The sequence below is a fragment of the Myotis daubentonii genome, chromosome 6 (genome assembly GCF_963259705.1).
Source record: "Myotis daubentonii chromosome 6, mMyoDau2.1, whole genome shotgun sequence".
In the NCBI taxonomy this organism is placed as follows: domain Eukaryota; kingdom Metazoa; phylum Chordata; class Mammalia; order Chiroptera; family Vespertilionidae; genus Myotis; species Myotis daubentonii.
The window spans coordinates 87416981-87442710 of record NC_081845.1 but is presented as its reverse complement, the minus strand read 5'-3'; the positions used below and the strand labels follow the sequence as shown (position 1 = coordinate 87442710).

The following is a 25730-nucleotide window of genomic DNA, read 5'->3' as shown; positions in this document are numbered from 1 at the left end:
GCTCAGGAATGGCCCACCCCTCTGCCCTTGACCTTGGAATGTGCCGTTTTCTCCTTTCCCTGGCCTCCTAAGGTGCTGGTGGAGACAAATAAAAATGGGAGGGATAGTTCCCAGAACACAGGAGGACAAATAGCTGGTAGCACCACCCTCTGCAAAAAGAGAGACTTCAGTGGTTTGAAACCCTAGCTTCATCGCCTCATGGAATACACGTCTGGCAGCCAGTCTCAGATCCATTCGGTACCTACCCTTGGATGGATCATCTCGGAACAGCAAAAGGAAGCTTCCCTTGAGCCTGGAGTTGCGGGCTCTTTCAGCATCGCCTTCCTGGATTCTCTCTCTACAGGCAGGAAAATGCACAGCCCTTCCCTCTGCCCTCCCACGCTGGGACCAGAGCAGGACGCGTCTTTACTCCAAACCTGTGGCTCGCCTTGCAGTTGTGGCGGCGGCGCTGCGTGGGCCCCACGTGGAGCCTGGACTCGGGGCACACCTGAGCTGGAAGTCAAGAACTCTTAGCACAAAAGGGGCACACTTGGCAAGGGCTGCAGGGACAGGACCATGGAGTCAAAGCTTCAGTGCCTCTGGGGAGCCATCCTGGCCTGGGCCTGGCCATGCCCTCGCTCCCCTTGCTCCACATCCCAGGACTCGCACTAACCCTCCGTGGGGGTTTTGCCTTTGCTGGGCTGCCCTCTGTCCAGTGCAGCCTTGCATCTTTCCTTCCCTAGCCCTGGCCATGGCCATTGCCATGTGACCTGTGCCCCAATCCCAGCAGCTCTGCCCACCTTCCCAGGCCCCTTCCTCTGCCCAGCTGGAGCCTGCCAAGCTGGACCTGAGGGTGAGTGGGACCATTGGTTACGCAGGACAGGGTTTTCTCTCCCACTTGGAGTTTCTGATGGCACCTGGGCTACCATGCAAAGGCAGATGGCGGGGGCAGGGATGGCGAGATGGTGTGTTTTCCTCAGACAGTAACCAAGTGGAGTGCATTTGTTCAAGGTAGGCAGGGTTACCCAGAATTCCCACCCCAGTGCAGGAGGGACAGGTGACGAGACTTGATGGCAGGGTGGCTCAGGGAATGGAGACAAGGACTCCTCTTCATCCCACAAGCATTGTGGAGCTTCGTGTGTGCGGTGGCCCTGTGAGGGTGGCTGGCTTGAACTGGGAGAGTTGGAAATGGATCGAGTGCCCCAGCACGCATCTTTCGGAGACTGGAGGCAGGCTGTGGTCCTGACACCCCACCCCAGCTGGACAGGATGCCTGTGATGGCCCCTGGAGAGCCCTCTGGAGGGCTGGGCTGCGTGAAGGGACACTGGAGGGTGGATGGGCGAGGGGGCTTCTGTTCGTTTCCTTAACTGGCAGCCAAGCCCACACTTCCAGGAGACCCAGGCCTAGAGAAGTTGGTCCAAAAGAGGGTAGCAGCGTGCTTCCTTCGAGGGTTCCTGGGGCAGACGTGCATCTGCACCCTGCAAGGAAAGGGCGCTTTCGGCTGGGGAGGGATGTTGGCAGTTGCAGATTTGCAGGACTCGGAGGGAGGGCAAGGGTGAGGGAGGGGCAAACGGCGGCTGCGGTGAGCGCTGGGGGAGGAGCTTGGGGACCTCCCTGGCTTCCGGGGGCTTGGGCCTCTCTAGGTGGGAATCGTGGCGGGATGGGAGTCTGAAGGGCCCGGAGGTGTTGAGGGTGCAGTCGGTCCATACGTGAGAATCCCTCCTTTCAGAAGCCTCTGGCTTCCGGGACCTGTTCTCCCCAACTGCGCGCACTGGCTCTGGGCTGCTAGCGGGCCAGCATTTCCCTGCGGTCAGGGCGATTGGCAGGAGCTCCTAGATCTCTGACACCTGACCCGCCCCCCCCCCCCCCCCCCGCCAGGAGGAGGTGTCGTCGCAGACAGACTCCTCCCAGTGCCGGGGTCCAGGGACGCTGGAAGAGGGGCGGCTCGGCCAGCGTGGCCTCCGCCTTGTAGCCACATGGAGGGTTCCCACCCGTGTGCCGCCCTCCTCGCGCTGGGGGGTAACTTCTCGGATGTGTGGGTTTCGGGTCTGGGACTCACCGGCGAGCGGCAAAGCGCTCTGTCCCAACTTCCTCATTCCCTCTGCGACCTTGGGCATGGCCTCTTCTCCCTGGGCCTCACTTTCCCTAACTGCACAGTTGGTGAGGGAGCAGCCCTGCGCCCCCTCCCTGGCCGCCCCTTCCCGCAGCGAAGGTGGGGCTTCTGGGAGGAGAGACCCGAAGGTCTCAGCGCTCTTCCCCTTTGTTTCACCGCGGCCGGAGCCCTCCGCTCTGTCCCCAGAGGGTGCGGGCGGGCAACCCCACGGCCCACGCAAGTCTCCTCCTTCCCAATTAGGCAGCGCGGCCCGATTAAAGGGGCGCTCCCCGACCCCTCCCTCCCGATCCCCATCGAAGAGATTTCCCTTCATCAGAATCTCACATCCTCCAGAAATTAATTTGATGCCTCTTGTTATCAATTAATTGAATCTCGTTGGGAGAGAGAGCTCAGCCAGGCGGCTTCGGCTCGGCCCTTGTGTGCCGCTGTGCGCTCTCCCCCCTTGCCACCAGGACAGCCTAGCTTCGCCCCCTCCCCATTTCTCATTTTCTGCCTGGCTGTTAATTTTACATGTTTTCTAATATAAAAGCCACTGCTATGGGCCCCTTTTCCCAGTCGGCTTGGATGAAGACCCATGGGCCGTGCACTGCCTTCCATTCACCCTTTTCTGAGCAAGGGGGGGGGGGGGGGCGCTTCTTGTCCCCTGGGCCCTGTGTGATCCTTCCTTAAATCAACAAAGCCTCGCCCTTTGGGAATTTGGCCCTGACCCTGACCCTGACCCTGACCCTGAGTGCTGCAGGGGGTGCTGGTGAGAAACCTGGAGAACAGGATTGGGGGAGGCAAGTCTGGGGACAGACTCCAAAGAGCCCCCCCTTCACATAATATACCCTCGCCCAGGAAGGGGGCACTGGAGGACAGGCTAGGGACCTGTCAGCCACCAGGATTTTTGTGAAAGTTCTGTCTTTTCTAGAGGAGACATTTAGGAGCTGTTGCCCCTACCAGGGCTGATCCCTTCAAGGGCGGGGGGAGGGCCCAGGTGTGTGGTGCCTCCTAGCTACCTAGCAGCCAGCTCAGGCGGCTGCAGAAATAAGCCCTCAGCATTTCCAAGGCCACTTGGAAGCCCAGACTCTGCCTCCCGCATGGAAGATGGAAGAGGGAGGTTCTAGAAGACCTTCCCATCTGGGAGGAGATGGTGGCAGGTACAGAGTAGAACTAGGTGGTCAGCAGACCCTGAGTGAGGAACCGTGTTTTGCCAGGTCACATACCTGCCTCCTTGTTCCAATAGTGACACTGACTCTCATTTGACAGGTGAAGGAGCCAGGCCTCAAGAGGTGATCTACCTTGTCCAGGGTCACCAGCCAACTGGAACCCGCCCCTCTGGAATGCTGGCCGTAAGGGCTGAGGCCACAAATTGACTAAATTCACCCCGTATGCATTTACAATGGTGAATTTCACACAAATATCCCCAGTTGGCTCTTTTTTTATTTTTATTTTTTAATTTTTTAAAAATATATTTCTTTATTGATTTCAGAGAGGAAGGGAGGAGAGAGAGATAGAAACATCAATGATGAGAGAGAACCATTGATCGGCTGCCTCCTGCATGCCCCCTACTGGGGATCGAGCCTGCAACCCAGGCATGTGCCCTTGGCCGGAATCGAACCCAGGACCCCTCAGTCCGAAGGCCGATGCTCTATCCCAAACCCTGTCAACACCAAACCTACATTTCTGTGTGGTTACGGATAGACTAGGATGAGTGCCCCCCACTTCTCCCGAGGCCTCCTAGGTGACCAGCCTCGCCCTTTGGGCATTACGGCTGGCCCCTCCGCCACGGAGACTTCAGCTGTCGAACGTGGGGTCTGTACAAGAGCTCGGAGGAGGCCTTTGCGGATGTCCCTGACCCAGTCTGATTCTCACACAGCTTCTTAAGAACTGATGGTGTTCTCTAGTTTTTCCTGCTTTTTACCGTGGAAAGAATTATAGGGCCTTGTTTCTCAAGGGGCCTGATCCAAGCTGAAACCAGCCCATCCCTGCCCAAAGGAACTCCTCTAGTCTGCCCCCAAACTTATGTACTGTGAGGGTGAGGGAGACTTTGTTCTAAGGATAGAATCACAGGTTGGGACTGGGGAAGGACCCGGCAGAAGTCAGCCTTCCAGAACTCAGCTGGGAACAGGGAGAGAGAGATGTGGAAGGACGCTGGAGCTGGCACATTCAGATGTTGATGTGTTTTGCATTCCCCTGAGTTGGTACCTAGGATCCCTGTGAAAGCCAGACCTAGATGGATCATTTCAGAGACAAAGGGTTGGGCCAGACCACCTCGGGTGGGCTGAACAGAGCAGCCAGGGCCCCAGGGAGGGCCAGGCCCTGTGATCTGGCCCAGGCTGGCTGGAACACCCCCCATGTCCACAGGAGCCCCCTGGTGCCAAGGGCACCATCAGAACCAGGCTCCAGATGGCCACTCAAGCCATGGGTGAGTAACCCCCTTCCCTTAACCAGCCGGCCCCCCACAAAAGACGTCACTATTTAATTAGCCATCTCTGATTAACCAAACTTGGCATTCGCCTCCTCTTGCCCTCATCTTTCCCAGCTCCGAATCAATGGCTTTGATATGCTAATTAGGGAGTAATTTAATTTCAAAAGGCCGCAATTAACAAGGGTGTTGTGGACATGCTGTAGTTAAGCGGAGTAATCTAATTTGCATTAGTAACAAGCAGGGACTAATTAGAAGCTTAATTAGACACTTAGATGGCTCTTATGTTTACTTTCTTAATGAGATGGAGTGGGATCTTTGGTTCTTTTTCTTTCTTTTTTTCTTATTGTTAATTTTTCCTTTGGGTCATTGTACTGGGAAGGAGTATTGAGGGAGGCCACCTTGCTAGGGCCTGGTAGGAGCCTTTTGGAGCTGGGGCCAGTGAAAAGTGAACTGAGTGATGGAGGTGGTGAGGAAAGGTTCAGATTCCAGGGAAATTCCAGAGTGACCACCCTCAGGGCTTTGCCACCTCTGAGGGGTGGGGAGAGCACTGCTTTGGGAGCTGGAAGAGCGCAGGTTTCAGTTGGGCTCAGCCTCTTAGCAGCCAGGTGGCCTTGTCAAGACATCTTCAAAGTGTGGCTCCTCCTGCATCTGTCAAAGTGAGTTCCAGGTTGTGTGGAGAAGAGAGGAGGGGACAGGGTATGGGAAAGGACTGTCTAGGACTCAGAGTGGAATGACTGCTATTAGGAGTAAAATATATTCACCAGTAGTGTGCTCAGGCCTCACTTCCGAATGACAGCTCAGAAGTCGCCTCCTGCAGGAAGCCTTCCCAGAGTACTCCCATCCCCTCTAGGCACCCATAGACCCCCAGTGTCTATTTAACGTGATATTTATAAAGTTTGTATGTTGTGTAGGGCAGAGCTTCTCAACCCTAGCTGCACCTGAAGTTTAGAATTCTTGGAAAGCTTTTAAAACTGTCCACTCCTGGGTCCCAGTCTCCAAACAGTGCAATTTAATTGACCCAGGTTGGAGCATAGGTATGGGTATTTTTGTTGATGCTGTTTGCCTGTGTATCTCTCTCCTCCACCAAATTGTAAAGCCCCCCACAGCAAGGGCTGGATTTTACTCGCCTTTCTATGCCCGAGACCCCAGTACTCAGTATCAGTTGCAGGCAAAGGCCCCCCACCCAGCTGTGTGCCTCGTAAACTCATCCAGATTCGACAGGGTTTGTAGTGTTGGCCTTTGAGTGCCTTACGCAGGATCTGAGAATCTTCTGAAGGAGATGAGAATGGAATTAAATCTCTGAAAAGCTGAGCGGCTCGTGAGTCTTCTGGGATGTGGCCTATTGCTGAAGGGAGGGCAAAATTGGTACAAATTTTATGACATCAATTAGGGAATAAACGTATCAAGAGCCTTAACAATATGCAGTTCTGCCTTTCAAACATATGCTAAGTAAATAGAAATGCAGTGTGTTCTGTTCGCATAAGGGTGTTTATTGCAGTCATAGCAAAGGCATAGGTAACAGTCTGGATGTCCAACTCCAGGGGGGTGGCTAAGTAAGTTCTGGAACATGTGGCCCATTCGAGCAACTCTGTGACCACTAAAAACTGCTGCTTAAAATATTTGATGTCATGTGGAAATGGTTATGATAGTAAGTGGTGAGTGGAAAAATAGGAAAATTCAAACCACGCACCGATTCTGACCCCGGTTTCACTTTTTCAGTGTTTATATGCCAAGCGAGTGAGAGTGGACTGACTGGAAGGGGCGGGGCCACAGGGCTGGCTCCCTGGGTGGTAGAATTATGGGCACTAATTGTTTTTTTCTTTCATGTTTTTCTTCAGAAATTTCTACCAAGATGTTTTTTTACTTTTGTGATTTTAAAAAAATAGTTATTTGAAACTTGGGAGAGAACCTGGGCCAGACCTCGCAGGATGTGGCCCACCTCCCAGCACTGCCTGTTGTAGCCTCTGAGGCTGTCCTCACCCTGCCGCCTGCACTGAGCTCCTCAGGCCCTGAGTTTCTGTGCTGAGAAGAGGCCCTAGATGGTCCCTAGGTCTGGGGCAGGTAGCTCCTAGAGCAGTGGTTCTCAACCTCCTGGCCCTTTAAACACAGTTCCTCATGGTGTGACCCAACCAGAAAATTATTTCCGTGGCTACTTCATCACTGTCATGTTGCTACTGTTATGACTCGTCATGTAAATATCTGATCTGCAGGATGGTCTTGGGCGACCCCTGTGAAAGGGCCGTTCGCCCGCCAAAGGGGCCGCGACCCACAGGTTGAGAACCGCTGCCCTACAGTGTCCTTTAGGGAGAATGTCAGGCAGCAGTGGGAGTACAGGGGAAGCTCAGGGTGTGAGCCTCTGACCCACCCCCACCCAAGGGACCATCCCAGAGTACCGAGGGCAGGGGGTGGAGAGGGATGAAGCTTCTTGGGAACTCAGGGAGGGAGCCCCTCTGTTTGGGGAGAGGTGCCGCCGGCCTGCTCAGAGCGCCAAGTAGTCCTGCGACTCATGACCCTGCTCTGGTTTGGCGTCCCATTTTGGAGCTGTAGAGACATTCTAACCCGTGGGGTCCTGCTTCGTTTTCCTCGAGTGCCGAACCAAGGGCCGGGATCAGTCTTTACACCAGAGCCCACGCCGAGTTGGGTCGAGCAGGGTCTCCTGGGCCCCGCAGTTGAGTGACTAGCCTTCCCTGCACACCGTCACACGGTGCGTTTTATTGGATACCACAGCGACCCTGAAAGGAAGGGTTATCGGTATTAGCCCCAAATGACAAACGAGGAATCCACCTGGTGACCGCACTGCTCAGCGCTCTCATCACAAAGGTAATTAGACACCAGAGGAGGGTCAGCAGGTAGGATGGCAAGTGAGTGGCCGGCTAAGGAAGGCCAAGGCCAAGAGAGGCTCCTGCCTGAGCCCTCCCCTCACCTGGCAGCCTGAAGCCAGTGGGCCTTGGGGGCCTGAGCTCGGGGGGGCGGGGGGTGTCTCTGGGCCTTCGGATGACAGATTGGGAGGCATCCTTCAGTTATTTGTAACACCAGTGCTTGCTGGGCTGAAAAGCCCTCGGCTGTATGTCCCTTGACACAAGTAAGACCTGATCCAGGAACGCGAGAAAGAAAGGAAAAGAGAGAGAAAATATATGGCAAAGTCATGCTCCGTTCTCTGTGGTACCCACACGTGTGCCCTGAAAAAGTCTTGAAACTGGTGACCTCGTGTGAGAACGAAGGGCGGTTGCATATGCTGTTTCCCCTGCATTCAGTGGACTCTGCCTGGCCAGTACCTTCTTACCCTTCATTTCTAAGCGTAAATGCCATTTCCTCAAAAGAAGGCCTGCCCTGCCCCCCTCCCCCATTTAAATTAGAACCCTCTGTTTATTCTCTGTAGTCATATTTGATACAATTTATTTTATTTGAGCTTATCTACTTACTGGTGTCCTTATTTGTCACCTCCTCTCCCGCCCCCCCCCCCCCCCCCACACACACACACTGAAACATAAGCTCCAGGACAGCAGGGCCTAGGTCCTGTTCCGTTCAGGTCTCTATACACACACAGCCTGGCACACTGTAGGTGCTTCAAGATTTGTTGGACCAGTGAATGGATGAAGGGTCATTGCTGGTGAAATATGCTCCTGGCCAGCCATTGGAGAAGAGAGAAGAATGAGTTTGTTCACAGCCCAAACTCTATTAGTGGCTAAACTTTCAAAAAGACAAATGCTAGATTTACTCAGACAAAAAGAAAAGGGGCGGGGGGAATAAGACCTCATTATTACCAGTTGCCCACAGAGCATTTAGGACATTACTGCACTGGCTTTTTAAAAAAACTGATTTGGGAGAGAGAGAGAGAGAAACATTGATTTGTTGCTTCCCTTATTAATGCATTCATTGGTTGATTCTTTTATGTGCCTCCTGACCAGGGATCGAACCTGCAACCTTGGCTTATCAGGACAACACCCTGACCAACTGAGCTACCTGGCCAGGGCTGCACTGGCTTGAGTTTTGTAAGCCTGTGTAGGGCAGGGGTCCCGTTTCAGTTTCCTGTAGACCAGCGGTTCTCAACCTGTGGGTCGCGACCCTTTGGAGGTCGAACGACCCTTTCACAGGGGTCGCCTAAGACCATCGGAAAACACATATATAATTACATACTGTTTTTGTGATTAATCACTATGCTTTAATTATGTTCAATTTGTAACAATGGAAATACATCCTGCATATCAGATCTTTACATTACAATTCATAACAGTAGCAAAATTACAGTTATGAAGTTGCAACGAAAATAATTTTATGGTTGGGGGTCACCACAACATGAGGAACTGTATTAAAGGGTCACGACATTAGGAAGGCTGAGAGCCACTGCTGCAGACAGATCTTCAGGGCTTGGCTTACTCAGTCCATGGTGAATGAATGAGTGGCCTTGGAGATGTGATGGCTCATCTGGTTTCGGCCACCAGGAGGCTCATAACTAGTCAATACTCCTCGTAGCCCTATTGCCTTGGGAACTTTTTTTTTTTTAAATAACTGTTCTCAGGCTCACTGCAGACCTATTGAGTCAGAAACTCCAGGCCTGGGGCCCCGCCGTCTGTGTTTGAACAAGCTCTCCCAGGCGACCCTGATGCGCTCAAGTTTGACATTCTCAGGCTTAAAGTTTTAATCCATTTACTCTCCCTTCCTACCACCCCATGATAATATATTTTAAGAATCTTTATCTGTCGTTCGTGGCAGGCTGCTGCCCAGTCTTTCTTGAGAAGTTGATAGGGGTATACATTATAAATAGCTACATCTAGTCGCGTTTTCCCCAGTATCCAGAGGAGAAAAGCGGGCAGTTAACCTGGCCCAGGTCACTCAGCAAGTAGGAGATAAAGCTGGGACCAGAGGCCGGGTTTCCAACGCCTCGTCTCACCTAGACTGTCAGGGCGCGTCCATCGATCATAGGCTTCTGAGGGCTGGACACAGTGTCTCCTTACTTCAACTCAAATCACCATCACTGCTCCGGGTACAGGTAACCGGTAGTCACACCCTCGCCCTCCAAGCTTCCCAAAGAACTGCGGGTGCGCCCCCTCCAGGGGCGCGCATGCACGTGCGCCCTGCTAGGCTCAGCCCCCAGAGCAGCGCTGGGGGCTGCCCCGCCCCCTCCTTCGCGGTAAACTCCGGGCATCCATCAGTCTGTTAATTGCACTAATTAGAGATCGCGGAGGTGTTAATTGGAAAACCCTGGTATTGTGCCTGTTTGGGGAAGAAACCGTCAATAAAAATTAATTGATGAGTTGGCTGGGCCGGCAGCGCTGGTTCGCAGCGAGGCGCCGGGTGTCGTGGCAAATGTTAGGGCTCAGACTAAGCGATTGTTAATTAAAAAGCTACGGTAATTAATACTCTCTTACACCATATGGGCCCGCGGAAAAGGCACAAAGGTTTCTCCACGTGTAGGACTCCCCATCCTTTTCCCCCTCCCCCGAAAGCACCCTGGCTCTTGGGTCCTCCCTTTGGTCCCAAGGCAGGTGGAGTTCGTCACTTCCGCCAGGGAGGGCACTGGGCGACCCAGAGGAGTTCCAAGGCGTCCCCCACGGTCACGGTGCACCTTACGGGGTTCTTAGAAGGGCCAGGAGCCTCTGGGGAAGTGGGAGCCCCCAGCGGCCCGCAGACTCCCCCAGAGCGGAAGAGGCCGCTGCGGCTTTGACCCAGCTTCCTTCCTTCTGAAGGCCGGGCTCAAGGCCCTGGGGTGCCCTGGCTCCCGAAGGGGAACCCCGAGAGATGGGAGACTTGGACCTGCCTAAGGGCAGGATCAGAGCCCCAGACGGAAACCCTAGGTCACCTGAGGTAACTCCGGGGTAGCTGCTCTTCTCCGCCCCAAGCGTGGTTGCAAGGGGTCTGGGAAGGCTGGAGTGGGGAGTGAGGGCTTCCGTGTATTGAGCCCTAGAAAGACCTCCCAATCCCCCATGCACACGTTGTATAAAGGAAGAAAGAACAGCCATTAACTTGGGAAAGGCAGTGACTTGCCCAGAGTCCTGCATCAGGCCCCTGAAACCAGGTAGTCCAATTCCCAGGGCTTCTCTCCTCTCTGTGGGTGTCCAGCTGCTGTTTGCCCAGGAAATGCGTGACTGAGGGAGGAGCGTGTGGACAGAGGTGGAAGAGCAGAGTGAAGGGAGGAGGGGACTCATGCAGGGTGCCCCCCTTACCCGGGCAGGAAGCTCAAGTCTGCTCTCGCCTTTTGAGACTAGCTGTAACTCAGATGAACCCTCACTGGCTCCCTCCAGCCACTAGAACAGTCTGGCTTCATGTCCACGTGCTGGGCCAGGGAATTAAGAGACCGTCAAGACCACCTCTCCGTGTAGAGATGGGGAAGTGGAGGCCCAGAGGAGGAGGAAGGCAGTGCGCACAGCTGGCTGTGGCCGAGCTCAGGCTGCCTGACACCCAGGCCCCTGCCTTCTCCTCTAGCCAGGGTCCAGGTTCTCATGGACACGCTTCCTCCACTACACCCCACATTCTTGTAGTTGCAGGGCATGGATATCAAGTCTTACCTCCAGCACCCCACCCACCCCAACCCTAGCAGGCTGGGCCCCAGGCACCGGAGCTGCTCACCCACAGTGCAGGGAACACCCCAGTGCTATTGCAACACCCCGTGGAGAGGTGAGCTGGAGGCTTGAGGCCGACGGTGTGCTCATTCTCAGAGGGCGGGCGTCGCAGGGCAGAGGTGAGCGTTCCGACGCCTGGGAGCACCAGCCTTGCTGGTTTCAGTGGGTGTAGGTGGGCCGGCCGGCTGGAGCGTGGAAAGAGGTGAAGTTCCCAGGAGGGGGGCAGAGCGTGCCCTGTGGGAATTAATGCCATTCATATACCCTGCGGAAATGACTTTTCAATGCATATAATCTCAAGCATGCAAATGAGAGGCTTGCTTCACCCTGTTTAATATGAATGATTGGCCCTTGAATAGCTATTATTACACGCCACATTGCAGCAATTATGTTGTTCACTGGGTGTCGCTATGCCCCCCCCACACACACACATTAAACAAAAAAAAACAGAAAAGAAAGGGACACCTCTGTTTGCATCCTCTTTACTTTTTCTCCCTTTCTCCAAACTTGCTGTCTGGTCTACAACTTTATGGTGTGAGTGTGTGAGTGTGTGTGTGTGTGTGTGTGTGTGTGTATTAAAAGGGGGCACTCATTCTTACCCCAGGAAAGGAACTGCTGGATTCTCTTTCCTTTCTCCTGTGCACACACACCCCTGAGGCTCTGGTCTTTGTCCCCTGGGGCCCAGGAGTTCTCAGATCTCAGAGAAGCTAAGCTTGGAATCAGGGCCGGCAGCTGCTCTCCACCCCCCGCAGGGCCAGTGTTGGGGGAGAGGGAGACTAGAGTATGCCCCTGCTGTCTCCCCACCCCCCTCTTGTAGCTGGGGCCCAGGCCCGAGTGGGGGAAGGTGCTCTGCAGGCTGCCGGGAGGGATCAGGGTGGGTGGTTGGGGAAAGGGGGGCTGGAGCCCTGTGCTCTGGCGGGTGGAGGATGGCGCCCACCCCATCCATCACTTGGCGGCCACTGGCCCTCTGGCTGACACGGCCATTAAGGCCTGAGACCGAGTGCTCAATCTCTTCCGAACCATCGCCCCCAACCTCGCCCTCTCCCTCGCCCCTGGCCCAGCTCCTCTGGCCCCCAGAGTGGGAGCAGCAGCTGGGGTGGGGGGACACACAAGAGAAATGCACAGACACAGGACACTCCAGCAGCACAGGTTCACATAGGAAGCCACACGGAGACGCCTAGAGTCACAGAGGGAGAGGGGCCTTACGAGCAGTGATGTGGGTGGCACGTGAACTGGTGGGCTCCCCAGGGACCCTTAGCAGCTCCCTGTCCTGCCCCCCAGGACCCTCACTTCAACTGGTTTTGCTTCCAGCAGGGATAAAACAGAGCACGTGGCCCTCTGAGGGGGAGAGGATTCTCCCCGTGGTGCAAGGAGAGAATTTGGGGGCAGGAGAGAGAGGCTCCTGGGAGCTGCATTTTGAGGAGGAACTAGGGAAATGATCCAATCTTTTCTAGTAGTTTCTCTAATTTGCTACCTGCAAGGCCTCTTGGGTTCGGGAAACCATGTGGTTGTGGGGGTCTGCTTAGGCCAAAGGGAGGGCAGAACACTGGCTGACTTTCACAGACCCCACCAGCTGCTCCTGTGGCTTCTGCCCCTTGACCTCTGTGTGACCTGGGCCAAGTCTGTGACCTCTCTGAGCCTCAGGGTCTTCACCCTTACAAATAGGGCCTGCGAGGAGGGGGGTGATGGGAGCTTACCTGCTAGGTGGTTTGTATGTGCTGTTTTATTTACTCCTTACAGGACTCTAGGAAACGGAGTTTTAGGGGGTTTAAGACGTGTGTGGAAGCCCTGGCCGGTGTGGCTCGGTTGAGTGTCGTCCTGTGCACCGAAAGGCCACCAGTTCGATTTCTGGTCAGCGCCCATGCCCACATGGTGGGTTCAGTCCCCCGATCGGGGCTCATGCAGGAGGCAGTTGATCAGTGCTCCTCTCTCACATTGATGGTTCTCTCTTTCTCCTGTTCCCTTCCTTTCTCTCTCCTTCTCCCTTCCTCTCTCTCTGAAATCAATAAAAACATCTTAAAAAAAAAAGACGCGTTGAAGCCCTAGCCGGTTTGGCTCAGTGAATTGAGCGTTGGCCTGCCGACCAAAGGGTCCCCGGCTCAATTCCGATCAAGGGCACATGCCCGGGGTTGCGGACTCGATCCCCAGTAGGGGGCCTGCAGGAGGCAGCCCATCATGATTCTCTCTCATCATTGATGTTTCTATCTCTCCCTCTTCCTTCCTCTCTGAAATCAATAAAATATATATATATATATATATATATATATATATATATATATATATTTTAAAAGGATGTGTTGAAGATCAGTGGTGGATACCAGCCATCTCCTGTTTCGCTAAAATCCATGTGCCTCTCAAGCAAACTTTGGGGGTAGTTGGAGACACCCCAGACGTCGAGAACAGCTCTGCCTGTTCAGGTTCCCCATCGCAGGGTGGGTGCAAGCCCCTGAGGTAGTGGGACCTCCACAGGTTGCAGAAGGAAGTCCAGGCCTCCTCCTCCTCCTCACTGCCCTTGACCCTCTCTCTTTCTGGGAGGCAGTTGGAGTGGGAAAATGAGGGTATGGAATTCAGGCCTTGACCCTTTGCCTCTGTAAATCCCCAAACTCTGGACCCTCCGCTTTCCCATCTGTCCGGTCAGGATGATAAACACTCTCACAGTCTTGTGATGAGGAATCATGGTGCCTGTGGAGACAGTGTTACTGAGGGTCTACTTCTGGCCGGACCCTCGCCTGCCAGCCTTAGAAGGGAAGGCGGAGAAGTGGACCCTGGCTGCCTGCACTGCACAGCTCCAAGCTGAGTCTGGCTCCCAGTAGGTGCTGGGCAAATGGCAGCCTTTCTGTTGTGGAGCAGATCTTGATGAGAACCTCAGTGCCCTCGGGAAAAGACTAGGGAGGCCCCTGCCCCGGGGAACTCTCTGCCTCCCTGCCCTGGGGAACTCCCCATCAAAAGCACAATGGCCATTACAGGTGTTTGTGCCAAAGGAGGAGGGAATACAGTGAGTCCCAGTGAATAGCTCATCTGCTTTTAAGTTCTTGCGGAACCCTCACCCCTCCCTCCCATCCCCCCAATGCCCTGGCCAGGAGGGAGCGGCTGGAATAGGTTTGGGGGGGCAGCATCTCCCCCTGCCCTGTAGAGGTCTTCTGGAAGTCAAGTTGAGAAAAAAGTTTGGGGAGGAGGGGGCAGCTGCAGTCTGGAGCCGCCCCTTATCCCTGCCTAGGGGAAGGATGACACTGGGAGAGGTTGCACCCCAAGAGGGGTGCCAGGAGGAGATGCCCCAGGCCTGGGGTGGGGTGTTAGGTGGGGCCGTTGAGGGACATGGTTGCTGCCCAGGGTAGAACCCGCACCTGCCCTACCCACTGAGCCCCTTCTCCGTCTCTCCTCCCGCTCCAGGTCCCGCTAGAGCGACATGATGGTGGAATCTGCCTCGGAGACAATCAGGTCAGCTCCCTCTGGTCAGAACGGCGTGGGCAGCCTCTCCGGGCAGGCCGATGGCAGCGGCGGTGCCGGGGCTGCAGGCGCTGCTGGAGGCGGTGCGGGCAGGGACGCAGCTGCGGGCGCTGACAGCAACGGCGAGATGAGCCCTGCGGATCTGCTGCACTTCCAGCAGCAACAGGTAGGAGCTGGCGCCCCTCCTCGGCCCTGGGGACAGGGAGGGGGCACGCCAGGCCTCTTCCCACTCCATCCTGGCCACTGGTGCCACTGCTCCGGGCCAGGCAGCTCCCTTTAACAATCTTGGGAAGGTCCAGCTCCCAGGGACTCCCTCTGCGCCCTCCGTGCTAGTGGCCACCTTAACCAAGGGAGAGCTGAGCTTTCCAGAGAAAGAAGCAGGACTCGGGGTCCTGAGATCATAGCGCTTCGGACAGTCTCAGAAATGCCCACCGGGACAGACAGACTAGGGAAGCAGGCCTGAGTGTGCATCCTGGGTGGGCGGGCACCTGGGCCCCCCTGCCACTGGCTAAGCTAACAGGGTTGGGGAGAAGACCCTCCCTTTAGAAGTGTGTCCACTGGGGAAAGGGGGCTGGGCACATAGGGGTATCTCCGCTTTATTTGTGTTGTAAAATAACCCGCCCACCCCCCAATGTCTGCTTGGGCCCCTGACTCAAGCTGTGAAGAGATCAAACTTCCAGACACCAGAGGCCAGAGCGCTGGGAAAAGGCCAAGAGCCAGAGGCAAAGGCACACCTCCATTTTTAGGGCTCAGACTGGGCACCCCTGTCTGTATCCACTTTCCCTCTTCCCCTCCGTCATTCCCACTCTGAAGTGCAGAGTTCAGGAGTTCAAGACCAGCCTTTCTGTGGATAGAGAGGCCCGAGGGTGGGGAGCCTGGTTGGGCAATGACAGAACAGGGGCCCCAGGTCCCAGCCCCACCCGGGAAACAGGGAGAATCGTGCTTGACAAGTTCACAAGAACCGGCCCAGCCAGCCTGGCCTGGAGAGCCTCCTCTTACTTGACTCCCTGCTTCTCGAATCACTGCTGGTGGCACTGGCCCTTAGGGGCTCTGCTGGGAGTAAGGAAAATTCAGGTCCTGCCTGCCCCTCCCCACCGGACTCCCACCCCTGCCTGATGGCCTTAGGTGCGTGCCTGCCGGGATGTGGGTACCTTGCCCTCGTGCTGGCTCCCAGGTTCACCGTGGGGCTTCTCCTCCCGCTCCACAGCCCCTAGGGGGCCCTTTCCCCCCACATGCCTGGGAGCCGGAGGTCAGCCTGGAGCAGCCTGGTCAGAAGCTGGGCGACCTGCACGGAGCCGGTCAGCCAGCACTGACACAGGAATGAAACAAACCCGGGTTCAGTCCGAGCCTGCCCCTTCGTGTGACCTTTGCCAAGTCCTGGGCCTCCCTGAGCCTTGGCTTCCTTGGGCTGTTAGGATCAGATGCAGTTTAGGTGTGAGACCCCCGTCCCCAGGGGCTGCGTGGATGGGAACAGAACTAAGGGCTTTAAAAATCACTTCCTCTCACAAGCAGTGGTGGCTGGAGTGGAAGGGCCGGCCTCCATTCGGCCTCCATTCGGTCTCCATTCCCCGGGGAGATGGGCCTTGGGAGTGTCCTGGCATCTCCCAAGCCTTCCTAAGCAGGCTCTCTGGGGGAGAGACTCAGTGCCTGTGCCGTCTACTGGGGACAGAGGTCAAAGGGCAAAATCCCACCCTCTACCAAAATAATGACAGAACACACCCCACCACCAGGGCCACCCACTCTGTATGGCCAGCTTCCCCTCCCGCTCTTCTACGCGGAATGGGGGCTGAGGGGTGGGCAGGAGAAACGCTGAAACTGGGAATGTCTTTGAAAACGTATTTAAAGTGAAGAGTGAGCACAGAAACTGGGTGGCGGGGGAGATGCGTGGGGTGGGGAAGCACTGTGTGTGCTGATCAGGTTTCTCCGCGCTGCACACGCATGTTTTACCCTCAGCGTTCCATGTTCCAGTTATTCCTGTTTGTTTTGGGGAATATCCCAAAGTCCTGGAAAATCCTGTATCTGTTTCACAAATAAACTGGGGTGGAGACTTGGAGGCAGGCGGAGGGCTGTTTTATCCATTTGGGCTCACTACGGGCGTAGTGCCTGGGGCCAAGGAAAATATTTGAGACTTAAAAAGGTTTTGTTGGCTCCAAACTATGAAAAGAGACCTGCAAAATTAAAAATCCAAAATGTGCAATTAAATAAGGTCCGTCTGTAGGCCCTGCTCCCACCCCCCAATATATGAGTGAGGTGTGGGGGGAGTTTCAGGGGTAACACTTTCTGGCCCCCCCACAACAAATGTTCCGATTTGTGGGCTAAACCAACCATAGGAAAGAGAGCCTGGCCCAGTGGGCTCCTCCTCCCTCTGTCCCAACCAGGAAGTCCTTCAAGGACAAACAAATACCTGTGTCTCTCATTGGTTGTGTCCTTCAGTCATCTGCGGGGGGAGTGGATATTATTATTCCCATTTCACAGGTGAGAGGGCAGCAAGAGGTGGCACTGACTGGTCCATGCGGCCTGGGAAAGGCTGCAGCTAGACCTCGGGCCTCCCAGTTCCTAGTTCAGGGTTCAGCACAGCCTCCTTTTTGCTCCTGCCACGCACACCGTCCCCTGTAGGAGATGGAGGGAGCAAGGCCTGCGACATAGTAGGTGCTAAATAAACGTCTACTGATGCATGATCGAGAGCACTCCATTCTCAACCTAAAAGGTCTCTTAAAACAAACAGACAGAAGCAACACTGTCCACTGGCCCTAAGTAGCCACTCCAGAGGAAGGAGGTTGGGGAGGGGGGGTGTCTGTGGGCGTTGACCGGTCTGTCCTCTCTCCCCCTGTCCTTCTGTCTGTTGGTCCCTGTCTCTCCGCTCTGGGTAAACAAACCCTGGAAATGCAAGCTTGGCCTTTGGGAATAATGAGTTGACAGGAGAGAGAGAGAGATAAACAGGGCGAGTCAGAAGTCAGGCTGGTGACAGGACTTTAAGCTGAAACAAACAGTGCTGAAGAGGGCAGCCACGTCACTTCGGAATAAGAGCAGACGCCTGTTTCCATGCAACAGCAGGCCGGAGCTTGTTTAAACAGAGGCCCGGGGTGCAGGGGGGTGACATAGCTTGGCTGCCAGGCCCCTCGGATGGAGAGAGGGTCCCTGGCTGGCTGCCCCATTGCAGCAGTCAAGGCCCCAGCTTCCCCCTCCCCTCTCGCCCCTCCCCCTTCCCCTTCCCAACACCCTTATTGGTGAGTGACATAGCCATGCCACGTCCACTCTGCCCTTAGTCTCCAGTCTCACTCTCTTGAGGAAAGGGCGTGGGGAGTGTGGTGGGCCTGGTGCACGCATGCCTTCCGCAGACATGCATTGCGCCTGAGTCTGCACGGGGGACCCTGCTGGCCAGCTGGAGTTGGTGATCCCCCAGCTGCTGCTAAAGAATACTCTGGGCCTAGCAGACGTGCCAGCTGCCCATCAGTCCTCTTCCTTCACCTAGGCAGTCCTTCCTCCCCTCCCCCCAACCCCCACCCCGTGGTTCCCTTGCATGGCCTTTTTCTTGCAGATTGCCCTTGCAGCATGAGAATGTTAATAATGTTCATACGGGGACTGCACAGATACCTCTGGTAGGGGGCAGGAAGAGCTGGGACAGTGTGTGCCAGCGTTTGGGAGGTGGCGGGCCTGGGGAGATCTTGGGGGCCAGACTGGGCACTCTGGCCCAGGCGAGCAGGACTTGGAGCAGGAGGGCTGAGCAGGCCCAGTGGAGGCCGGCGGAGCTGCTGGCCGCCGCACTGAAAGGCGTCCTGGGCCTCCAGAGCCGCACTCCTATTGTCCTCAGGTTGTGGGGGTGACAGGTCAGCGAGGGTCACAGGAGGGTTGCTTAGCGTCTGGGAACTCCCACTGCAGTTGCTGTGGCAACCGGGGCCAAATCCCACCCTGTGCACATCCTGTGGGGAGATTCAAAAGGGTTGTGGGGGGGGGAGCTGCACTTTAATGGGCTTTTAACTCACCCCCCTCCAAAGAGATGGGGGGTGTCAGGGAATGGGGCAGGGGGAAAACGAAGAATGGAAGAGATTTCTGTTTTCCTTCTCCATCTGGCTCTCCTCTGCCCAAGGTACTTAGGGGGGTGGGGCGGGTAGGGGAGGCCTCAGAGGTGAATTAGCTCCCCCCACCTCACACACACTGTCTACAGTTGTCTTTTTAGGTCTGGAGCCCACTTTTTCAGTTTGTGGGACGCCCACCCTCATGCCAGATGCTGCTCTTTCGAATGTGGTCCTACACCTTTCCTTCCCTTTTCTTTCCTTCCCATGGAACGAGTCCCTTCCCCAGGAGGTGCTGAGGGCCTGGAGGGAGTGTTGGGGCCCAGACTCCCCAGAGGGGAGATTAGAAACTTCATGTCAGTGAAGTCCCCTACCCTCTGGGCAGCTGCAGGGTCATGCTTAGAAAGTGCTCCTCCCTGCTCTGCCCCGGAATAGGGGGGCATAGGGGGCAGGTGAGTGAGGGGCTGGGCTTCGAGAGGACCAGCACGGGGAGAGCTGTAACCCTCCCCCCTTCTTGTACCATCCTGGGTTACTCAGCCAATGACCACTGTTTCCTGTGTCTGCCTCCCAGTCCAGGGAAAAGGGAGGTCCCCCTAGGAGGGAGCTCCAGGGAGGGGGCGGGTAGAAGAGAGGGCCCAAGGCTGGGAAAGGGTTCCCAGGCCCCTGCTCTTTGGGGACCAGAAAAGCCAACCACTCTACCAGCCTCCCTTCCGGTATGACTTTTCTCTCCTCCCTCACCCCCTTTCGTGCCAACGTTCTTTATCCTTACTGTCAGGAGTTTGGGGCCGGGGAAGCGGGGATGGATGTTTCCCCTTCTGAGGGTGAAGGTTGACTGGGGAGGACCGCACTCGAAAGCACCCTCTCAGTGGGTAGTTTTCTCCTAGGGAGCAGGCCTATTCTGAGAAGGGAATGGTGTGTCCCCTACAGCCCCTCTCCAAACCCTACCCCTGCAGAAGTGGCCAGTGTGAGGGCAGGAGCCGGGCTCATGGTGGCTCTGAACCCAGACTTCCTTACACCCCACTTCTGAGGACTCCACAGGCAGCACCACCATCTGGGGGTGCAGGGCTCCCTGCCACCACCGCCCACGCTCAGGCCCTGCCTCTTCCAGCACCCACACCAGCTGGTCTCAGCCCAGAGGAGCTGCATGGGCCGCCCTGGGGGCCCTGGGTGCTAAGGCCCCCACTGGGGGCGCAGGGCAGGGAGAGGGAAAGGGGCCTCTCGGAGGAGCGCCCTCCCTCTTTCAGTGCTGTGGGGTCCATGGTGTGTTCTCATCTCCCTGCGGCAGAGGCACGGCCCTGCCCGAGGAGGCGTTTCCGGGGCCTGGCGGGGAAGGGGCCCTGCAAGCAGGCTGCACCCAGACCTCGCCTCTCCCACCCACGTGGGCCTGTCGGTATCTATGCGTTGCTGGTTTTCATTTTAATGGTTCTAATTTGAGAATGCGCCAATGTCATTTTTACGAGGTTGGTGTAAAAAAAATTTACAGCCTTTTCCAAAAAGCTTTTTTTTTTTCCAAGGGAAAAGGTGTAGAATCACTTCGGGGGTTTTATGGTTTGCACTCCCCCACTCTTTGCCCCCTCCTCTGTGTAATTTCATTTTTATGTCTCTTTGCTGGAGGACAAAGACTGGCTGGTGGAGGACCCGGGTCTCCCCATGGTCAGTACCCTTCCTGGTTGGGACTACTGACCTCTGACCTTTCTCCCCGCACCCCCTGCCTCTACTCTGGTTCCCTCCACTCTGTTCCCTGGAGGAGTTGCATTTCAGTGAGTGAATGGAGAGATGTTTCTTGTTTAATTCAAATCACCAAGTACTTATTAGGCACCGACTGTTTACTAACTGCAGGTTAGGAAATTCTATCACTTCCTTAGTTCCTTATATTCGCTTGCTTAAAAATCCTCTGGCAATTTTTCCTCAAGTGTAGAATTAAATAAAAGACCGTTGTCCCTGCCTGGCCAGAGTAGCTCAGTTAATCGAGCGTCATCCTGTGCCTCAAAAGGTCGCCAGTTCTATTCCTGGTCAGGGCATATGCCTGGGTTTCAGGTTCGATCCCCAGTCAGTCGGTCGGTCGGGGCACTTGGTGGTGGGGGCGGGGGCAGCCGAAGTTTCTCTCTTTCTCTCTCTTCTTCCCTTCCTTCCTCTCTGTAGACATGTCCTTGGGTGAGGATTAAAAAAACACACCATTGTCCCTGTGTGATCTGGCCCCTCCCCGCTCATCTCTGGGACTTTCTGTCAGGCCTTTGGCTCAGCCACACTGACCATGCATGAGGCACCTCCAAGCTCATTCCCTCAGGACTTGCACCAGCTCCTCCCTGCACCGTGCACTCACTCCTGGGAGAATTGCCTCCTCATTCTCAATGGCTCCTCACAGAGGCCATCTGTGGCCACACAGCCCAGGAGCCAGCCAGCCTCTGTACCGCGCACCACCATCTCATGGCTCGCTCGCTTCCGTGTTAGTGTCTGTCTCACCCCATGAGAATGGAGCCCCTTAAAGCAAACACCATGAGCCCACAGTGTCTAGGACCAGTGCCCTCTGGGGCTTCATAAATATTTGCTGAGTGACTGATAAGTGAATAGAATGTTATACTGTGGCCCTGGGGGGACAGGTTTGGGAGGGCCAGAACCCCAAACACCTTCCGGATGCCCCTCCCCTAAATCTAGCCAGACCCCAGTTGAATTATCAAGACAATTAGATCCCAATTTTGCCAAAGTTAGCTGGGTGCAGACAAAAGAAGTGTTTGGGGTTTGTTTATTTTGGCTACACCTCACCACACTCCAAATTAAACCAGAATTTGTTGTGGGGGGAGGGGGTCCTCCATCCTGTCTGGCCAGCTCTTGGCTGCAGAGCCCCATGTCGGACCCAGGGGGTCCAAGGCCTGTGTCCGCTGCCCTGGCCGTCCATTTCCTCGTCTGTCACGGGAGCTAGGTCAGCACTTCGTAAACCTTTTCGCTTGAGATCTACAGTTAGAACTACGTTTTACTCGACGCCCAGCAAACACATTGTCATGAAACAATGTTCATGCTCACCCAGTAGCTCTAATTTTTAAAAAGTATATGTGTATGTGTATTTTCCCCTCATTTTTTGACCCACTACATTGATATGACGACCCACCATTCGATCATGACCAGCGGTTTGGGCAACACTGGCCCAGATTCCCTCTAACGCGTCCAGCTCTCCAGGCTGCGGTTTGTGCTTCTGCCTCTCCATTCTCAGAGCTCAGCCCTTCCAGCCTGTCTCCGTGAGCACCAGCCACCTCCCACCCTCCTAAACACACGCGTAGTGGGACTGGGACCCAGCACAGAGCCGCAATCCTTCAGCCTCTCGAACAGCCCTGCACCTGGCTTCCGCAGAGAGCTGCCTGCCCCCCCCCTCCCGAATTCTCAGAGGCAGAAATGAGGGGGTGGTCTCCTACTGGAGATGACAGACCCTCCTGTCTCAAGACTTGTTTTTCTTTTCATAGCAGCTCCCTGTGGCCCTCAAAGCTCTAGCTTCGTTCCCTTCCATCCCAGCCGCCCTCCCTGGATGCCATCCGTTATAAGCCATTTGTTCCTAATTGTGGAGATCCTGCTAATGACTTCTGAATGGGCGATGGGGGGAGGAGAGTTCAGCTTCATTAGCGAGACGGAGTTCTTAGCTTGAGGGGAAATGGGGGTGGCGTAGGCTGGAAGCGGGTTTGGTTAGCTAGTCCTTCAGGGTGGCAGAGGACAAATGACCAGGAGCTGCCTGGGAAGCAAAAGATAAATTAAGTGACAATGAGTTAATGTCCGTTCGGGACCGCTGGGTGCCAGGCACTGTGCTAAGTACTCCCTGTTCATTGTCTCATATACTCTTCACAGCAACCCTGTGCGCTAAGTACAGGCTTATCCCTATGTTGCAGAGCAAGAGTGGGGGCTCAGAGAGGACAAGTGACTTAGCCAAGGTCACTCAGTATGTGGGGGAGCCAGGACCTGGGTGCAGATCTCTGACGGGGTCCATGCACCCGATAGACCAGTGGTTCTCAACCTGTGGGTCTCTACCCCTTTGGGAGTCGAACAACCCTTTCGCAGGGGTCGCCTAAGGCCATCAGAAAACACATATATATTACATATTGTTTTTGTGATTAATCACTATGCTTTAATTATGTTCAATTTGTAACAATGAAAATACATCCTGCATATCAGATATTTACATGACGATTCATCACAGTAGCAACATTACAGTTATGAAGTAGCCACGAAATTAATTTTATGGTTGGGGGTCACCACAACATGAGGAGCTGCATTAAAGGGCCGCGGCATGAGGAAGGTTGAGAACCGCTGCAATAGACCATCCTGCCTCCTAGGGGGACACTAGAGCTTACTCCCAAACCACAGAACTGGGCGTATGGTCTGCAGTCCAGGGGGTGGAGGCGGAGAACAATGAGGTTTAAGAAGCCAAATGGCCCCCAGTTTCTTATCTTTTTCTCTTTTACTTACTGATTTTATTTATGCGCTCATGGGTTGATGCTTGTATGTGCCCTGACCCGGGATTGAACCCATCACCTTGGCATATGGGGACAATGCTCTCACCAGCTGAACTACCTTGCCAGGGCCATGGCTCCCAGTTTCTGCCCTGAGCCCCCTCTTCCTCCTTTTCCCCAGATTTTCCACCATGGCTTCTCCCTGGTGTGGCATTCTAAATGCCTCTTCCCCCCCCACCCCCACCCCCACCCCGAGGTGAGGCCTTGTCCCCGTATCCATGGCCCCAGGGAAGGGAAACCAAGCCCCCCTTTCTCCTAGAGCAGTGGTTCTCAACCTTCCTCATGCCACCACCCTTTAATACAGTTCCTCATGTTGTGGTGACCCCCAATTTCATTGTTACAAATTGAACATAATTAAAGCATAGTGATTAATCACAAAAACAATATGTAATTATAGATGTGTTTTCCGATGGTCTTAGGCAACCCCTGTGAAAGGGTCGTTCGACCCCCAAAGGGGTCGCGACCCACAGGTTGAGAACCGCTGTCCTAGAGATTCCTTTCTTGGTCTTCCCTCCCCACCTCAACCAGCTTCCCCTCCCCTTCACACCCAGACCGCTGAAACACTAGCCTGGCTGGGTGGGGGGAGGCTGATTCTCAGGCCTCACCAGACTGACTGCAGAGATCCCAGGGCCCCTCTGGGTGGGGGCTGGGCCGGCAGAGGTGTTTGGACTCTGCTTCCTGGCGGTGGGACCTTGGGTTTCAGTTTCCTTGTCTGCAGGGGAGACAGTGACACCTGCCCTGCCCAGCTCAAGGTTGTGGAGCTTCAGCTAAATGTTCGTAGAAGGGCTTTGAAACTACCAGTCCTGTCCAAATGCCAGCTCTTAAGCTCCGTGTCAGCCTGTGTCTGCCTCCCACGTTCAGCCTGGACTGAAGTGACTTTCACCAGCGTTTCTGCCGTGCGCGGGAGCCTGGGGCTCACAGATACAGCGGGCACCTGTGCTTCAGGGAGGCTGCACCCTGGTCGGCATCATCAGAGGCAGTGGGGCTGACCCTAGCGGTCTGACTCGGTGGATAGAGTGTTGGCCTGCAGACCGAAGGGTCCCAGGTTGGATTCCAGTGAAGGGCACGTATGGTTGCAGGCTCCTCCCCGGCCCAGCCCTGGCCCTGGTCAGGGAACGTGCAGGAAGCAACCAATTGATGTGTTTCATCGATGTTTCTGTCTTTCCCTCTCTTTTCCACTCTCTCTAAAATCAGTGAAAAAATATCCTTGACTGAGGATTTAAAAAAAAAAAGGTAGAGAAAGTGGGGCCGGATCTGTTAGGGTGGGGGGGGGCCTTCATTTCCCACATCCCTAGGAGGTGGGCAGGCCAGTGACGAATCAGACCCCAGTGCCAGCAGCCAGTGTGGACGCCGACCCCTGTGCATCAGGGTGGGTGTGACTTGGGTGGGGTTTTACAGAGTCTCAGTCCTACGGATCCCCCGGGTGGCTGCCTGGAGGAGGGCGTCCTGGTGGAGGTCTGGGCGTGTGCTGAGGACAGTGGCAGAAGCGGAGCAGTAGTGGGTGCCCTGAGCCGGCTATGACATGCCCCAGCCACCAAGGGAAGGCAGCTTGGACCCAAGCTCGGGGTCTGCCCATGACCCCCACACGTGCTTGGGTGCCTGCAGGTGATGTTTAGGTGGTATCCAAATCACCCTAACCTGGGTCAGGGCACATGACACACATCACCTTGTGTAGGTCACCATCGCCTCGCCACCTCCAATCGCAGGGTGGCCATGAACATGAGTGAAGGAAGGAAAGAAAGAATGAATGAGGGAAGGAAGGAAGGAAGGAAAGAGTGAATGAGTGAAATGTCTGGAGGAGTTCCGCCCCGATGACCTGAGGGCCTCTCCTACTACTGCCCCCAACACAATCGACATTCTGCCCCGGGAATGGCTAGGTCCCCCGACTCGCAGGGTCACTCTCCTCTGCGGTGTGCGGGTCATGTGCTCGGGACACCCTCCAGGACCCCGGCCAGTGCCGCCACCTTCCCAGGCTTCCCCAGGCAGAGGCCCTCTCTGGGCCCTGGGCCCGGGGCCACCTCCACTTCAGCCTCTGACAGGCAGCTGTCGTCACAGCACCCAGCTGGCAGCCCTGGGCTGGGCCATGTGCTGTGTCTGTCTCCAGCGTCTAGCACGGTCCCTGGCACACAGCTGGCGCTCAGTAATGGGAAGGAAGAGGGAGAATCAGGAGGGACCGCCTTGGCCAGGCCTCAGTCTAAGTGGGAGGCCCTGGGGAAGAAAGGCCCCGAGTGCGAGGGGGCCGGAGGGGGAGTGAAGGGCCTGTCACAGGGCCGGCTCGCAGGAATGAGATTGCAAGCCCATGTCATTCTTTCCTGTAAATCTTGTAATTTCATGCTCCAGGGGACCACAGAGTAAGAGAGTCAGTGGGGAGTAAATCCAACTCCCTGGCCACTCCCCCTACCAGGAGACCGAGTGAGTCTCCCCCCAACTTCCCCTGGGAACCCCTCCCCGGACCGGGGTGCCCAGACTTCCTGGGAGCTCCTCTGAGCCATCCTCTTCCCCCACCTTGTCCCTGGACCCCTCTACCCTCCACCTTTGAAGGACAAAGAGCATTTGTCCAACCGATGGCATTAGAGCTGGAGGGGTCTAACAGCAAGGCCTGCAGGGGCAGGGGCTCCTCCCTGATGATCCGTGGCCCCTCCCTTCCTCTCCCTGCCCTGCCGAACCCCTTTCACAGCCTCAGGGAGCCTTTGCCCTGGGAAGGTCAGGCTTCCACTT

General features: G+C 55.5%; 1 protein-coding gene across 8 annotated transcripts in view; it reads left to right on the top strand.

The window, feature by feature from the left end:
• FOXP4 (forkhead box P4) overlaps positions 1-25730 on the top strand; it is a 53129-nt gene that overhangs the window by 4324 nt on the left and 23075 nt on the right. For 7 of the 8 annotated variants that reach the window (XM_059701740.1, XM_059701742.1, XM_059701737.1 and 4 more), the window contains exon 2: positions 14450-14672. In XM_059701740.1, coding sequence (XP_059557723.1) covers positions 14466-14672 — 207 coding nt within the window. In that variant the 5' untranslated portion in view covers positions 14450-14465. Of the gene's footprint in view, positions 1-13720; positions 13869-14449; positions 14673-25730 lie in introns of those variants that run through there. The other variant, XM_059701736.1, reaches the window with a different exon arrangement.